The 18,285-nt window shown below is 39.8% G+C and overlaps 1 protein-coding gene across 1 annotated transcript in view; it reads right to left on the bottom strand.

Moving 5' to 3' along the window:
• Positions 1-17,431, bottom strand: part of Arhgap18 (Rho GTPase activating protein 18) — a 205,936-nt gene extending 188,505 nt beyond the window's left edge. The window contains exon 1 of the mRNA XM_051175462.1: positions 17,326-17,431. Within this exon, the coding sequence (XP_051031419.1) occupies positions 17,326-17,369 (44 nt within the window). The 5' untranslated portion in view covers positions 17,370-17,431. The remainder of the gene's footprint in view (positions 1-17,325) is intronic.
• Between the last annotated feature and the right edge of the window lie 854 nt (positions 17,432-18,285).

Here is an 18,285-nt window from a genome sequence, read left to right as displayed (position 1 = left end):
GTTCCATCTGCTATGCGAGAATCGTAGGTGCAGTGAATCAACCCCTTTGCACCCCCCCAAAGCTTTCCCCACGCTAGTGCCAAAATAAAAGATTCTGATTTTTACCTACTTTCTCCATGTTATGGTAAAGAATAGCATCTGAAGTGTTTTCTTAGACAAAGCTGGCAGGTAGATAGAAATGCCTATTACCGTGTAATACCCCATTTGGAGCCTTGGACAGGCATTTCCCTCCTTGACTTGTTATATATACTATTTATGTTCCTTATTGGAAATCAGAATAATGAAGAAAGAGTCATCTCAGTTATGATCACTGGCATACAGCTTTGGATATGAAAGAAACAAACTGCTTGAACCCAAGAAAGTCAACCTTAAGCACTAAAAGTCAACTTTAGCATCGGGGGGGGGGGGCGGGGAAATAAGGTTGACTTGACTAACATTAGAACTTGAGTTCCAACAATTTCTTATTTGTAAGGAGTGGGGGGAAAACAGGTCACAGTGTTTCTTTTATTTTTCCATCTTCATTTTGAAATGTGTTTTAATTCTTTGGTAAACTCATACACACAATACAATGTATTTAAGTCATATCTACATCCCTATTCTCCTCCTCTCCAGTTCCTCCTAGCATCTCTTCCATCACCGCCCCGACTTTGCATTATCGTCTCCTCCCACCCTCTTTTCTCCTTTTAAAACCTAAGTCTAGTCAGTGCTGCTCATATTGTGATGGGTGGGGAGTGCCATCCACTGGTCCACAGGCCACTACCATGGTCACAGTGCAGAAGAAAACTGCCCCCACCCCCTCCCCACCCCTCCCACCCCCTAACCCCCCACCCCCCCACCCCACCCCCTACCCCTGCTGTCTATTGCCATCAACTGTTATTTGAAGCCAAGTCAGGGGCAGGGATTCCAGAGATGCTTCAACATTGGTTTTTCTTTTTGGTCTTTCAAGACAGGATTTCTTTGTGTAACAGCCCTAGATATCCTGGAACTAGCTCTGTAGACCACACTGGCCTCAGACTCACAGAGATCTGCCAGTTTCTGCCTTCCAAGTGCAAGATTAAAGGCATTCTCCACCACCACCTGGCAATTTTTTTTTTAAGTGACCTATTTCTCTGGGGTCACTGGAGTAGAGATGGAAGGACATAGGACCAGAAAGGTGAGATGGCAGCTAAAGAATATGCTGATCCAAATGTTTGGATATCACTTGTCTCAAGAAAGATGACATTGATGTGCTTGCAAGTTGGGCCTTAAAAAGCTGGAGCCAGCACCATCACTTGCCAGACAACCACCAATCCCTGGGCTTACACATCCCCTTCATCACAGAACTGAGAGAAGAGTTAAATGAGAGAATCCAAACAGCACCTAACCCTTGTTACAAGTGAGTGTGTGATAGTGTAAGTCTCAGACATGTTTTGGAATTACTGGCTCACCCTTACTCCCAGTTTTGTGGCTTTGTCTATGCAGTTGTGACAGGAAAGGCTCTTACCCTTGCTCCTTGATGATGACTTTTTTTTTTCCTTCTACGATGAAAAGTGCTTTCTAACTGAGGGTTTGGCTTATTGAAAGGAACAAGGCTCAGACTAATCCTTCTAACCATAACTCACATTATTTCCCTGGCATTAGAGACATCAGAAAAAAATAAGGGAAAATTACATGAGTCTGGTCAAATTAAAGTATCTGATAGAAACATACATTCTTTGACTCAGCTACACAGTGGTCTTTAGTTTTCTAGATTTTATTTACTACTTCTTATTTTACTTGCCTTCCCTGGTTCTATGGCTCAAAAGAAACAGGAGTAATGAAGTGAAGAAATTAAAATGACATGTCAGCAATGTGGCTCAACATGTAGAGGGGCTCGCCATCAATCCCAAGGACCTGGGTTTGATTCCCAGGTCCTGTATGTTGGATAGAGAACTAACTTCCCCGAACTGGCCTCTGAGATCCACACATGCGCCACGAAGCATACATGTCCATGCTCTACACATAAACCACAAAACACAAAATAAATAACTGTAAGAGGGTGTCTAAAATTAAAATTATAATAGTTGAAATAAAAACCAGTCAAGTTATAGAACCCACAAGCTGCCAGTTTCACAACCTAAAAACAAAGTCCTCTAGCTTTTTGTTTCACCCCTGCAGATGGAGCTTGGAAGATTTTTGACCCTGTTGTTTGTGTAATACCAGAAGCCTGTTTTTGTGATAACAAACGCATTGTCATCCAAAACAGCATTGCAATTCATTTCATAGAGTTCTCAGGGACAACCCTGGACTCTGTCATCTTTTTCATACATCCAGTGTACTATAATTTTGCTACAGCTAGGGCCAGAGTTATTGAATAGACATGATGCTAAGGAGCCCTTTTTGGTTATATATATATGGCTCTCTGCTTAGATTTATCAAAGTTCCATCCCAAATTGAAAATAATGCAGAGTTTCATATTGGAGAAATAAAAGTTCAGGCATTACTGACATGGGTTATTAGTCTGGATTCAATGAGACACTTAGAAAATAAATTCTACAACTGTTTGAAAGAAGGGTTGCATGTGGCCTATTAATATCACCATCTCTTTTGTTCTCATGCGCCATCTAGTGGTCATGGGGGATTATTTCATTGAATTTTTATGCTGAATCCTGGCTGGGAAAATGAAAGCCTGACTCAACAAAGACTGCATCTAGTCCAATGAGCTACCTTTGTTTTTCCCTATGAAGTCTCTGCTTTTGGGTGGCATGAAACACAAATAATTACTAATAAACCAGAAATTTGACTTTATTCTGGGATTTTTGAAGGGCAGTTTTTGACTTTTACTGTTCATCATTATTAACCAAATACTTTCAGCAGAACAAAACCAAGAACACAGTGTTCACTAAAAAATATTTAAACAATAGGGGCCTAGAGAATTGGCCCAGTGGGCAATAGAGAACTTAGTGTTCAAGAATGAAGATCTGAGTTCAGCTCCAGCACCCATGCAAAACTTAGGTTTGGTGGTTCATGCCTAGAACCCAAGCACTGTGGAGGCCAGAGACAGGAGACTGCCAGCCCAGCAGGGTGGGACCCCATCTCAGGGAATAAAACAGAGCAGGGAATGCAGTGTTTAATCTAAAATAGGATACATAACACCTGATGTCTTTATGTGGCCTCTGGATGTACACACACACACACACACACACACACACACCACTCATGAATGCATGCACACACACACAGACTTCACATCATATTCACACATGAAAAGAAAAGAATTAAGTAATACAGTGGTGTTGAAATTAGACCAATGAGTAAGAATCTGGGTAATGTATATACTTTTACAGATGCAGTTTATCATGTATAGAATGGGTAGCATATCTACCAACTATCTGCCATGGCTACCTTAGAGAGCTGTCATGGAAGTTATTTGTTTATTTATTTATTTATTTATTTATTTTTATTGTTGTTGTTTTTGAAAGAATACCGAAGTGCCTACTAGAGCCCATAATCAATTTTGTTGTTTTTGAAAGAATACCAAACTGCCTAATATAGCCCATAATCAAATAGTATCAACTAGCAACAACCATCTTTAATACCGAAGGAATGTTGTGACCCTTATGGACAACTCAAATACAGGCTGTTGTATAATTTCTTTCCTCTCTAACATCCTTCCCCTGTGTTAATGCAGTACAGTATCACTGGCAGGGATGATGGCCTCCTAAGCAAGTGTGAACTCAACACTATCATTCCTCACACTTACTAGCTAAGACCTCAGGTTTTACATTTAACTGTCTATGGGGGGGGGGGGTTCAACATCTGTCTAATAGGGCTACTGATACCTACCATTGTTTTCATGTTGTGAATTTTAAGTGTATTCACGCATGCACCTCATCTACCATAAGTATTCTATAAGTTTTGCATCTACCATAAGTATCTAGCACTTCCTAAGTATTTGCTATAATCTTAAACTAAACAACAAAAAGTAATTTACTGGGCACATGTACTAATGATACTGGTCAAGAATCAATATTTAACAAAATCTAAATTCAATAAAAGTCTGCTACACTACAATGGTTGAGTTCCTTAATCACAAATAATATGGGAAAATGTGTTAGGGTGTTTCTATTATATTCTTCTAAGAGAATTCTTATTTTTGAGACTGGATTCCATCATGTAGCTTAGGCTGACCTAAGATTTGAGATCCTACTGCCTCACCTTCCTGAACAGTGGGATTACAGTCATGTACTGCCACACACAGATAAGATAATCATCTTTTTGAAAAATCTTTTGGAATAAGTATTTGGTTATAACAATAATCATCATTTTCCCTTATCTTTGCCCTCTGCTCCCTATATACTTGCACTTACTGTTATTCCCAACACAACCTAGAAGGCAGGAAGGCATGACCTTTTTACAGTATATTCATAATGCAATGTAGCTATTTACACACAATAAATGTAGCTGTCTACATAAAATACAATGTAGCTGTCTACACATAATACAAAGTAGCTGTCTACACATAAGATAATGTAGCCTTCCACATATGATACAATGTAGCCATCTACACATTATAGGATGCTTCTATCTACACATGTCACAATGTAGCTGTCTACACTACTGTGATACAATGTAGCCATCTATACATACTATATCTATGTACACATGATATGATGTAGCCTTCTACAAAGAAGGCTGTCTATACAGGATACAATGTAGTTATCTGTAAAAGATAAAATGTAGCATCTATACACAATACAATGTGTGGCTGTCTATATACAATGTAGCTGCCTACATACACTACACTGTAGCTGTCTGTATACAATGTAATGTAGACTCCTATATACACTAAAGTGTAAACATTCTACATACAATCCAAAGTAGAACTTCTACATATTACTGAATTTTAGAGTGGTAAGTTACACACAACTAGTATGCATGAGGAGAAATAAGCTTCGGTTTCAGAAATGGAGCTCACACATCCGAACACTTGACCCTCAGCTAGAGGCTGAATGAGTAGGAGGTGGAGCTTTGTGGATGAAGTGGGTGACTATGAGCAGACCTTGAGATTTTAGGGCCTGGCTTCACTTGTGTCTGCGCTCTTCTTCCTAAGTGCAGTTGGGCTAGGACCAGCCAGCCTTCCACCCCTGTCCCGATGCTTCCCTTCCCTGGTGGAATGTGTCCCCTGTGAGCCGAAATAACACTTCCTCTTCAAGTTGCTTCATGTCAGTTATTCTGTCAAAGCAAAAAGGAGAGTAATAAATATAGCCCCCCCAAATAGCCACCAGCTCAAGCCCTCAAAACGGGAGCCTGTGGGTAAGCGGTCATACTCAAACCAGGAGAGGCATGGATCCTAACCTCAAGGCCTGGTTGTTTCCAAAAATATCACCTCTTAATATCATTCCCATGATGTTGAATATATCAACCTCTGCATTTGGGCAAGACACCAACTTGGAGGACACAATGGGATTTTTCTGTTAGATTCTGAGTGGTATTTTTTTTAAAAAAAAATGTTACAATGTAAAAGCAAAGATTTGACAATAATTCAGACCTCAAAATGTTTAAGCTGACTGTTCTTGCATAACTAAAACATCAAATACACCATGCATTATCGCTTAAATTAGGCAATATCATTCTACTTGCTAGATTCTACATATTTTCTCATTCCATAATATCTAAATATTGAAAAATTTAAAAATATCCTTAATAGTCATCCTACTAATTTATATCAATAAATGTAAACTAGAGAGAAACCTGCCACAAGTGACTTAAATATTAATAGTAATAAACTTCTGACATCTTTGTTTTTATTTTTCTTCTCAGGCAAATATAGTCATAAGAAATATGAAGGTAGTAAAATCAGTATAATCTTCCATGCTTTAGCATTTGTCTTAATTTTGTTCCTGTTTCTGTGATTAAAAAAAAATACCCTTGCAAACACAACTTAGGAAAGAAAGTATTTAATTCAGCTCACAATTCCAGGTTACAACCCATCATTGTGGGGAAGTCAAGATGACAGGAACTTGAAATGGCTAACCTTTCCCCACACTCATACTATTTCAGACCTTCTATCTAGAGAATGGTGCCACCCATAGTGGACCATCCTCCCACCTCAATTAACTTAATCAAGGCAATATTGCACAGTCATGCCTACTGATCAACTTAATCTAGACAGGTCTCAGGTCCCTCACTGAGACCCTCTTACCGGATGACTCTAGAGTGCATCAAGTTGGCGATTTCAGCTAACCACCATATCTTACTTGATATAACTCTGATACTTAGAAATGGACTATTTAATACCATAGTACTAGCGTGATAGGCAGCTCTGAACTCAGTTTAAGCCCCATAAGTCACACTGACCAGCTCTGCAATGACTTGATCAAGAGTAGTTTATGATATAAGAAAATGGAGCTCTTAACAAATGACTACATTGTGTGGTATGCATATGTGGAAAAGGGAAAGAAAAGGAGGACATTTCTATACCCCCAGGAACCTCTATAGGGTCTATAATCATTTATATTTACATTCTCTTTTTAATACTCACACCTCTGATATGCCTTTTAGTCATTTTCTTTGTAACTGTGTGTGTGTGAGAGAGAGAGAGAGAGAGAGATGACATGTCATCATATATATATATATATATATATATATATATATATATATATATATGGGCATAACTGTGGGTGTGTGCATGACACAATACACAGGGTCAGAGAACAATTACCTTAGGAGTAGGTCCTAACTTCCACCTTGATTGAGACATTGTTTACCACTGCAGAAGACAGACTAGCTGACACAAGAGCTTCTGGGCATTCTCCTGTCTCTGTCTTATCTCTGCATATAAGACCAAAATTCCAGATGCATATTACCATACCCAGCTCTATGGGTTCTGAGGATTTGAAATCAGGTCCCTAGACTTGTACAAGTACTTTACCATAGAGTCATCCCCCCAGCCACATTCTCTAACTTTAAATCTTTTTACATTTTATTTATATATCATGGATGTAAGTAGATATGGGTATGAACATGTCATAGCATGAATGTGGAGGTCAGAGAACACCATTCAGGGGTCAGTTCTCTCCTTCCTCCATGAGGAGCATTATTAATGGGTGGTCAGACTTGGCAGCCAATGTTTTTTATCAATGAACCATTTAGCCAACCTTCATTCTCTAATTTTTGATTGGTAAAATTGGATCATTTATCATTTATAGCTTCTTTTAAGCTATGTATAAATTGTAGAATACCTAATTAAGTTCATAACATATGCATTACCTCGTACTTCTCTTGTGGTGAGAATACTTAAAACTACTGTTAGTAATTTTAATATAATACATTATACACAGTTGTCATCATGTACAACAGATCTCTTAAGCTTATTATTTACAAAAGGAAACTCTGTATTCTTCAGCTGTCATCTCATGGACCCATCCTCTTTTCCAACTTTTCAATCCGCCCTTTAAAGATTACATTTGCTTTTCTATGCCTGGCTTATCTCACTTATCTTTCTGTCCCTTTAGGTTCCTCCACATTCTTGCCAATAACAGGATTTTCTTATTTGAGGCTGAATTTACACACTGCATTTACAAGACATGCTCTTTGTCCTACTAGTGAGCACACTGACTGACACCATGTCCTAGATACCATGAATAATCCTGATATGAACATAAGATTATAGACATCATTTTGCATCCTGGCTGTACAATATTTTGATATATTCCCAGTGGTGGAAGTTTATTTAAGTCAAGCAACCTCTGAATATTTTCCATAATGGCTGTACTGTTAATATTACATTGTATTGTCTTTCTCTTGATCTGTCAAAATTTGGGTTCCATGAAAGTAGGAACTATGCTCACATTCTAAGTTCTGTATCACTGGTACCTCAGTTATATAAATACCTATTATGTATATGGTGGGTTCTCAGAAAATGGTAATCTCTTTCTGTGTAACTTCAGACACTTACCCTTTGCTGCTTTCTGTCTTCCCTACTCACTATGGCCAATTTCTCTGTGTCTCCATCTGAAAAGTCTTCACAATGGTAGACAATGACATTTGGAATTAGCTGATGGCCCCATGCTTCTGATCTCTGCAGATGCACTCGCTCTGAGCATGTGACTTTCCCTCTAGGCAAGGCATGTTGCAGAAAGGCTCTGCATCTTGTAAGGTCTCTTCAAGTGTCTTTTTTAGAGATGAAAAACTCTCATTTAGAATGTGAGCTTTACATATTTCCATCATTCCCAGAGTTACAGGTTTCATTTTGTATTGTCACTTTTATCTCCTACACAATCTGTCATCAAGAGATGCATGTAATCTACACTTCTGCAATAACCCTTGCTTTCTGTAGGACAATGTGGTCATTACATATTGTGAGAGACAGACCAACCCACAACCACAACTCACTTTTGAGCACCCCCTCACACACCATTTGTTCGGTCATATCCATGACAAACTGTATGAAAAAGGCAGTAGGCTGACAAGCAAAGGCATCACATAGTTTATATTCTCTAGTTATCTCATCTGGGAAACATGAAGAGAACAGTAGCTGGCAATAAGCTGGTACTTTATACCATGACTTGGTTTGTAAAACCAAGCATCACCCAGTCTATCCATAAGCACAGGCTATAAAGAGCATCATAGCCCTCTCAAAGAACAGCAGTGACCAAGTTAGACATGTCAGACTTGCTGATATATCTTCTCACAGAACCATCCCATACATAGTGAACTATACTTTTAGTGTGGACTTTTCCTATTTTACCCTACATTTCTCTTGGTATGCAATAAACCTTGCTCCCCACCCTCAGCAACCTAGACAAATCTCTTATTCAATCAAAACTTGTGCCTCGCTGGGGACAGACCTTCAGGGTGCAAATCTTCACTGTGGAAGACAGAAACACATGCACAGCCATAACTACAACTGAAGAGTCTCTAATATAGGTTACAAGAAATCCTTATTCAAATAGAGGATAGATAAATAGATAGATGGATGATTGATAGATAGATATTGATAGATACATAGATGGATGGATAGCAAAAACACTTATATTTCTTAAAATTTATTCAGTCTCGTGCTTCTTCTAAACCACCATTCAACCACTCCCTTATTATGTAAGGATTATTTGAATTCATCTTGGGAATACAGTGACCTAAACTATAGACCTATAATGATGCAAAACTTACTTTATTTTGCTCTTAGTAAGAGAAAGGTTCACTCATTTGTCCAATAGGCATCATGCTGAAACTCTACAGGGAACTAAAGGTAAATACAAGTTAAAATGGGCAAAAATAACTCAATTAACTTATGGGCACTATTCAAAATTTTAAAAGCAGAGTTCCTTTGTAAGAAAGTAATAAGAACTTCAAGAAAGCAAGAGCAAAGCATTAAATGAAGTATAGACTGTATTTATGCATAAGTAAAAGCCCATTTCCAAAGAAACTCAACGACCTAAAGTACCTCCTATGAACAGAGCAAAAAAATAAAAGTCTCAATTTTGTTTTCATACAAAGCATCCTTGCATCTACATCTTTGGCATTGGCCTAGCCTATACATTTATAATTTCTTGACTCAGAAATTTGACTATGAAAACAGGTAAATAGTGATGATTTAATCCCAATATAGTATTAGTCCTAGGAAATATTTTAATCCATTCTTCTAGGTGAGCAATTCACTGAATCTTGCACTTCAAATGGGTGTCCTTAAGACTGTATCATCAGGGACATGGGGGCACATACCTTTAATCTACGTACTTGAGAGGCAGAGGCAGATGAATCTCTGTAAATCCAGCCTGATCTACATAACTAGTTTCTGGCCAGCCGAGGCTACCTAGTGATGCCATGCCTCAAAAGAAAAACAAACCAAAACCCACACAAACAATAACAACAACAAAGGCCTTGCTCTATGATCGCTCTGGAGACTACAGCTTCCTAGAAGCCACGGACTGAAGAAGCAGGTGCATTTGTGCGCCTTAAGCCCCCTCCCCAAAGAAAGCCCTTGTGAATAAAAGCCCCTCTTTATAGAGCAGAAGAAGACAACCAGAATGGCATCCATGGACTAAAGAAGACCAAAGGTCTACCCTTAACAACAGCTTCCAAATATCCCTTTTAATCTTGACAAAGTGCCCAAGAAAACATGTAAAATTTTACTGAAACTACCCAGGTCAAAGCGTAATTAATCCAAATGTACCTAATACATGAGCCCTTCAAATCTATAGATCATTGTTCTTGTTCAGCCATTTGTCAAGCTTACATTCCTATACTATGCAACAACAGTCATGATTCATAGTATAGAATTACATACCCAGGGGAGTTGGTAGTTATTTAGTTGTATGGGTTTGGTGATCCATAAAGTTTCAGTAATTATTCCTAGACTTTTAGGAGCAAATTTAAAAAATAAAATGGTATATAGGCCCCAGCATGTCAGAATGTTGGCTCCTGATACACAGAACTTGGGAGCTTTGTATGTGGTTCACACTTGTCAGTCACTATGCTGGCTGCCAACACACGAATTGGTATTTCTACACTTCTTATTTCATTGCTGGTTTTCCTCATTTGTATCCTGACATAATGCTCAGTCAGCTTCAAAGAGTTACAAATAGCAACAACAAAAATTAAAATGGAGGCTGGAGAGGTGACTCTGGGTAAAGTGTCTCATGAGCATTGAGTACCTGAATTTGGATTAACAATGACTGTGTACAGACTGTATGACACAGTCCATTGTTGGGCTGCAGGGTAGGGGAGAGACAGATCCTGGGGGATTATCTACCAGCCAACCTAACCGAAACAGTGAGCCCCAGGTTCATCAAGAGATACTGCCTCAAAACTAAGATAAATACCTAGGAAGGAGGAAGCATCCTCTTCTGGCTTGCCATGTGTATACTTGGGCACCTGCACACATATGTGAACCCCACATACACATGCACAAAAATAAAGACATATTTGAAGATCAATCTAATAAAGAAACGTGGATCCTGTGGTAAAGGCCAGACACTAATCTCCATGCAAAAGTACATGCAGAGCACAGGCCTTTAACTGTGTGGAGAAGAGGCACATTCTCCCATTAGCAGTGTAGGAAGAGCCAAGAAAGACTTCCCCAATGCCGTTTCCTCTTCCAGAAGCCAATTGGTGTCAGAGTGGCAAATGTGAACCACTCATGTCCCCTTCAAGAGAAAGTCTCACTCCCTTTTCAGGAAAGGGGAGAAGGAGTTTCACACACAGAGCCACAACCAGGCTTCTACATTGAGACATAGGTTTGCAAATTCACTATGAAAAATGGAAAGGCTTGTGTGTTGTTGAATATAGCATGCTTTACAGATAGCTATATTGCAATCTGCCAACAAATCCAGTAGCCACACTACAAACAGAAACCCAGTTTGAAGTGTTTCTTAAAATTAATAATGCAATGAAACCCCTCCCAAACTGTTGCTTCAAACCTAGAGTCAAACACCGCAAACACCTGAGCCAAAACCCACACAAAGGCTCCTTGAAAAATCAAGCCAATCGACTCTAGGATAGCAGTTCTCAACCTGTGGGTTAAGACCCCTCCGCAAACCTCTATGTCCAAAAACATTTATATTCCAATCCATAACAATTGAAAAATTATAGTTGTGAAGGAGCAAGGAAAATAATTTTATGGTTGGGAGTCACCAGCACATGAGGAACTGTATTAAAGGATTACAGCATTAGAAAGGGTGAGAACCAGTGGCTTAGTAACAGTCTCTTTAAAATGCAGGACATCCATGGAGCTTCAGATTGGATAAGTTTGAGTGATGCCTAAGATGAGTTTTAGAAAGCAACTTTTTAAACTCCCCAGGTAATTCTTGAACATAACTCACAGCTCTGGACCACTGTTCTAAACTAAGGCTTCTGGGAGCAGCAGCTGGTGACCAGAGCCAGCTGAGATGCCTAATGCAAAGTAGACCATCACTCAGGTGTGGTCAATTAAGGATGCTTGGGGTTCTAGGAGACCAGGGGTGATGCTACAAACCCTTAAGTGATGATAGTAACTAAAACAAAACCATCAGACCTTATTCCAGGTTTTTTTATATTCACAATCAACATTAACATTAGCATTTGTTACTCCATAAAAGGGCCTGGCAGGTGTCACTTGGAAATGTTATTAGTCATCACATGTCCTACCCTAATCTTAGCTTGCAGCTCCTTCCTCAGGTCACAGGAAAGGTCAGGGAACTTCACCAATGACGTCAGCATTTTCTCCTTTGCAGGTCATTTGGCCTCTGTCCCAAACACTCAAATGTATCCCCTATACAATTTAGAAGTGAAAGAAAGCAGTGTCTTCTGATAACACTTTATTTCCAAAAAGAGCTATCAGACCAGACTGAGCTCCAGGCCCTAATTCACCCATCTCCTAAGTTTAAGCAAATAATGCAGAACAGCACAGGAAGAAAAAAATAAATAAACTAAAACACAAAACAGAGCAAACATGTCGACTCACACCAAGACATGAGTACCCTCTCGTAAGCACAAACCCCTCCAGTCTGGAAGCTGCTGAAGGATGGCCTCTAAGGAAAAAGTGCTCAATGTCTTTGTTCCCTTGTCACGTTCTCACCAATTAACTATCAGTGAGGTGCAGTCACATGCATAGAGTCAAATGTCAAAGCCGAAGTCACATTGACTGGAGTCTAATAGAAGACAATCTTTAAGTACTTAGAAACAATGCTTTTATATTGATCACACTATTCTCCAAGTGAGCATATGGTGGCACCAAGCTCTGTAGTCACAAAACACATGACATCAGGCCTGGATTGGAATCAGTGGTTAAGTGGAGACAGGTCTTTTATCCAGCATTTAGCAGGCAGATATCTGTGAGTTCAGAGCCAGCCTGGGCTACAGAACAAATTCCAGGACCACCAGGGCTACACAGAGAAAGCCTGTCTGGGACCCCTCCAAAAATAAGAAAAGGCTGAGTGGGCTGGTACATACTCACAATTACAACACTTGGAAGCCTTAGCTCCAAGGGTAACAAGTTCAAAGCCACTCTCAGAAACAAGAAAAACAAAACAAAACAAAGAAAGTTAAAGCTCCTAACCAAGGCAGGGAATACAATATGAGGAATATCTTGGGTTACCAACACCAACTGTGTCTTGGATGTTGACTTTTAGATATCTGGAGACAAACCAATGCAGCCTTATTTCATAAAATAAGTTATATTAAAAGTCATTCCAGCTTGAAAGTACAAAGTGCAAATACTTTTAAGCAACAACCCAGGCATGATGCACCCCCAGAGCATGGGCTTTGATTGCATAGCTTCCCTCTCACGTGCATCATTCATTCATGCATCAGCCACACTTCCAAATGTGAGATACTCCAGTGAATCCTCTGTGCTTTAAAAGTCCAGGCTCCTCCACGTTTCCCATGGTCCCTTTCTATTTCCTGGCTTCTTTGGTTATTTTGGGTTATATACTCAAATGTAAAGAGCCAGAACTAAGATCTACAAGTAAGAGAGAACATGCTGTACTTGGCTCTGTGTTACCTAACTCAGTACAGCATTTTCTGATTCTATGCATTTACCTGCAAATTTATTTACTCTTCTCAACATGAAAAGGAAACTTCATCCATGAAGTCTCAACTGTATGGTTGTCTACACAAGACCTACATAATGGTGTCACCAATGGACATGACAATATAAATGGGGTACATTTCACAAGGTCCCTCAGGTAGATGAAGAGCTACAGCAATCAAAGGTTGCTGAGTAAGGGAGAATCAATTTCTCTCCAGAGACAAACTCCCTGATCAGTTATCCTATCCCAAGTACATACACTTACATGAAAGTAACACTAAATGGACACAGTAGGTTGTGTGCATGTGGGTGTATACATACATGTAATCATATAATTAAAGAAGATATTAATTTGGGAGTTAGTGGGATACAATGAGGAGTTGAAGTTGGGAGGAAGAGGGTGGAGATTATGTAAATACAGTAATCAGGTATGAAATTCTCAAAAAAAATTTAAAATAAAGTAGAAACTCAGTTTCGGCAGCCTATGACAGGCCTGATCTCCTACATCTTCATCTCATGCACACATGGGCCCTACCTCTTTGCCCTGATTACACACATTACTAATACTCCCTGTTTCAGACATGCACATTGCCTCTATATTGTCCAGTGAATTCCACTGTATATGACAGAGCATCTCTATAACGAAGACAAAAACAAACACACAAACCCCACAGGACTATGTTCCCTGATTTTAACTGTACTCCTGGATCAACTTCAGCTCCTCGTATGCATAGAGGTAGGTGGCTTTGTGGTGGGGGGGTGGGGGTGATACTCCTGCTAATCTGTCTGAAACTATACTCCATGCTACTTCTTAGCTCCTCACAGCTCCGAAAACGTCTAGATATTCAGACTCTGAGAGGATGAGAATGTTTGAAAGCTGTTAGCTGTGACCTACACTTATCTTCCCTTGCTGGGCTACTTAACCAAAATAATGCCATAGGGAACCAGGGCCAGGGTCTCCTCAAAACTCAGCCAGTGTCTGTGTTCTCTGGCTGTATTCCCAGCAGCAACAATCTGAATGTCCTGACTACAGGTAACAACGTTCTTGAGGATGACATGGACTTCAGGCAAATTTGGACACATGTATAGCAATCCTAGAATTAATTGGACATTTCAGGTTCCTTGTCTAGATTCCAGTTAGCATTTATTTCTCATCCTGCACAGGGACAGTTATCTTTTTATAAATCGCTAAGATGAAAACTAAGGGGTTATCTAAACAATGGAAAATTCCTTCATTCAATCAAAAATGAGCCAGTAGAACTGGTACTAAAACCTTGCATGCTATACAAATATAATTGATTAGCTGTCTTAAACTGATTGAAAACACTTGATGAGGGGCTTAGTCATGAAAGATGTAGACTTGCTTAATGAAACAAACACTTTTATTCATGAAGACTTGAAACGAAACTCTGGATATTTCCTTATCCAGGATTTGAGATTGAATTTAGCCACAGCTAAATTGTGTTCTCATACTGAGCACTAGTTAAGTGCATCACAAAAAATGGTAGAAATAATAGAGGCGGGCACACATTCTCAAACAATGAAGGACAAGGGAAGTACTCTCTTAAGTGTATTAGGACTGGAGATTTATCTGGTCCTATTGAATTGCTAAGAGAAAATGAAATTCACACCATCTCCAGCCCTTGCCTCAAAGCTTAAGTCACCATAGGAAACCCCACACCCTTCCTGCATGGTTCTGGAGGTACACCAACAGAGCCTAGTGAGGATGGAGGTTAGCAAAGGAGGTGCCCCTATCTGAGCAGTGTCCCAGTCTTTCCAATGGGAAGCACTACATAGCTTGACCCCTGCTCCTGTGTCATTATTAGCCATGGTGAAAGAAGGGTTGAGCCCAAATCACTGCCTATCCTGCACATCCAAATATGCAAATAACTTCATGGTTTTCTTCTTCCTCTTGATGAAGACATTCTAAGTGACTGCTTACAAGCAAGTTTAACAGAGCATTGCTTGTCACTGGGGGCTTCTGAAAAGGGTATGGCTTATGAATGGAGACCTTGGAGCTCTACAGTGTGAGCAAGTCATAGGCCAGGCTTTACATGATGAATTTTATAGGTAAGCAGAACACTCATAATGGGATTGTTGCTATTGGTATTACCTGTGTATTTACACAATAATAATAATAACAATAATAATTAATATGAGGAGGGCAGCATAGGCTTCCTCCAGGGAAACAAAGCTATAAAAGAGCTGTCTTTCTTTTGTGCAATAAAACCATTTAATTCAATGTAGTTAGGGTCTTCTACTTCAGAACAAACTAGAAACAGCAAGTTTTAGCCCCCTCTCTATAGGCAATGTGCTTGTTTGTGCATTTTGTCCCTTTTTATCTAGCTTTGTTGCAAGGTGTTGACTGGCTGAAACCATTATCCTTAATTGGCCCCTTTCAAGGCTGACACACACCTCCCTGGCCTTGCCTACCTGACTTAATTTCATGCGTCAGGTCCATGTTCACAACTTGTATAGATCTGCTGTGGAGAATGGCAAGTGCTTATGGGGAACATTAATTCCATAATAAAGCAGGTGTTAAGGCAACAGCTGATTGTGCCAAGAGTGAGGGTGTCACTTGTCTATGATTAAAAATGTGCCCACAAAGGAATGCATCCTAAGTGTTAGCTGCTATTTTCATAAGGAGTTAAAAGTCCAACTTTTCCCCAACTATTAACCACTGAGCGTCACATGAGGCCATGCTGTTTTCTTCCTCTTTATCTTTCACAGTTTTTCTTCCCCCCCTTCAGCCTTGACAGGAAAAAACAAAAACAACTCCAATCATTTGATATCTAAGAGAAATAAATTACTATTGTAAGTTATTACTGTTTATCATTTAAGTAAGGATGAAAGATAACTAATGTCAAAGTAGGAAGAAGGCATCTTCCTGCCTGATTGATCAGGTTGCTGGAGAGCAGCGAATACTCCCAAAGCTATCCCCACTTTGCTTGCATCTTTTAAAACATCCAGGCAAATTGATAGCAATGGAAGTTGTAGCTGCAATTAAATGGCCATTTGGATGCATTTTTCCTTTGGAAATATGTGTTTAATTTTATTCAAATGCTTTTGGTTTCAGTTTCAAAAGCCCACCATTCTCTTGCTTTGTTCATGTAAAGAACCATCTGGAAATTTGATTCCACAGTTTCCAACACACACACACACACACACACACACACACACACACACACACACACACAATTGCATTTGCAAATGACCCTTTGCTTTTCAGCTGATGTCTCCTCAGAGAGCCTGTTTTGCCAACTATCCACAGAATGGGTGACAATTTCACAAAAAGTTATGTGCTTGTGTCTCAGAAATAGAACCTAAACACTGTTTTGACAGCAATGAAAACATCAGATGAGCGCAGTGTGCACCAAATCTGCTTCAGTTCAGTGCTGAACAAGTTAATGCTGAATTGATGTCAGCTGTTCTCTTTTTGGGCTGAGATGGCAAATATTTGGAGTGTGTGTGTGTGTGTGTGTGTGTTTTGTTTTAATCAGTTTATCTATATTATGTGAAGTTGCTTTCCTAAAAAAAAAAAAAAATAGCAGGAATCTTCATTTTAAAAAAAAACAATAAGTTACCTTTAACCTGATATTGCAAATGGAAAGTTAAATGTCAGGGTCAAGGCAAAATTCTACCAAGGTGGTCATCAGGCGAGGAGTCCAAAAAGATCGGAATCAAAAGGAACAAGAATGCTGTTTAATCTTTATCAGAAATTATTATTTTTTAATCCTGGAAATATTCCTTCCCCAGTTTCCTTTAGGAGCAAACTATTAACGCTGCTGTTTAACCACTCCTCTGAGACCTGCCAACCTTCTAAGTTAACAAAAAATGTGCAGAGATGCTCTCCTTACCTGCGGTGAAAACAGTGCATCATCCTAATCAATGCTGTAACCATCTTCTGCAGGTCCTGAGCAGGGGACCCTGGAGTCCCAAGAAATGAGGAAATGTGATCATGAGAAAACATGATCCTGAGGGCTCCCGAGAGTCGCTTTACTTACTGGCCCCTCTGATTAATTGGGATCCGGAACCTGTCATTTCTGCTCCATCATTCCAGCTGTTGTTTTAAGAACTGCAGGAGGGCACGTGCGGAGAGGAGGAGGACCTGCAAGCATGGAGCCTGCACAAGCTTCAGTTGGGCATATACCGGACTCCTGGCTGCTCAGCTGCTGCTGAGGATCCAAAGCAGGGCGCTGTGCAGCGATCAGCTTTCCAGCAAGGAGCAGCAGCTGTGCACAAGCCCGCTGGCTGCCTTCAGGTCTAGAGCTAGCTGCTGTGCCAAGGGAAGCTCTCTGCAAGCATAGAAGGTGGCTGTCTACTGAGCATGCTCAGGCCCCGGCTGCCTCTCCAGGCCTGTCAACTGTTGACATCTCTAAAAAAAAAAAAAAAAAAGAGGTGGGGGGGGGCAGGATACTGAGGAATTGGTATAAGATGAGATTCGGTGGAGGTAATTTTAAATTTGGCCATGACTTCCTCCCCCAGTCTTCCACTGTAAAAGGAAAACAAAGATGCACTGCTGTAGATTTAGCAATTCTTTTGACAGGTTGACAGGACCGTTTTGGAAGCTATCAATAGCTTTTAATCTTAACTGTTCCTGTGCAATTAAAATGCCCTTGAGGTCAAGCGCCCCTGGCACTGACCAGCATTGAAACCCATTACTATCAATAATAGCTTAGCTATGGAATTACCTATATTTGAAAGTTTAAGCAACGAGTCACAAAATTATTGATGGCTGTGTGCATTATCTGCTGCCTAGACTAATTTCTTCAAGCAGTCTTCTATAAAGAGATTTGCAATATGCTAGGTGGAAATGT

The sequence above is a fragment of the Phodopus roborovskii genome, unplaced genomic scaffold (genome assembly GCF_943737965.1).
Source record: "Phodopus roborovskii unplaced genomic scaffold, PHOROB, whole genome shotgun sequence".
Taxonomy (NCBI): domain Eukaryota; kingdom Metazoa; phylum Chordata; class Mammalia; order Rodentia; family Cricetidae; genus Phodopus; species Phodopus roborovskii.
Note: the sequence above shows the minus strand (reverse complement) of the source record. Positions and strands in the feature narration are given on the sequence as shown.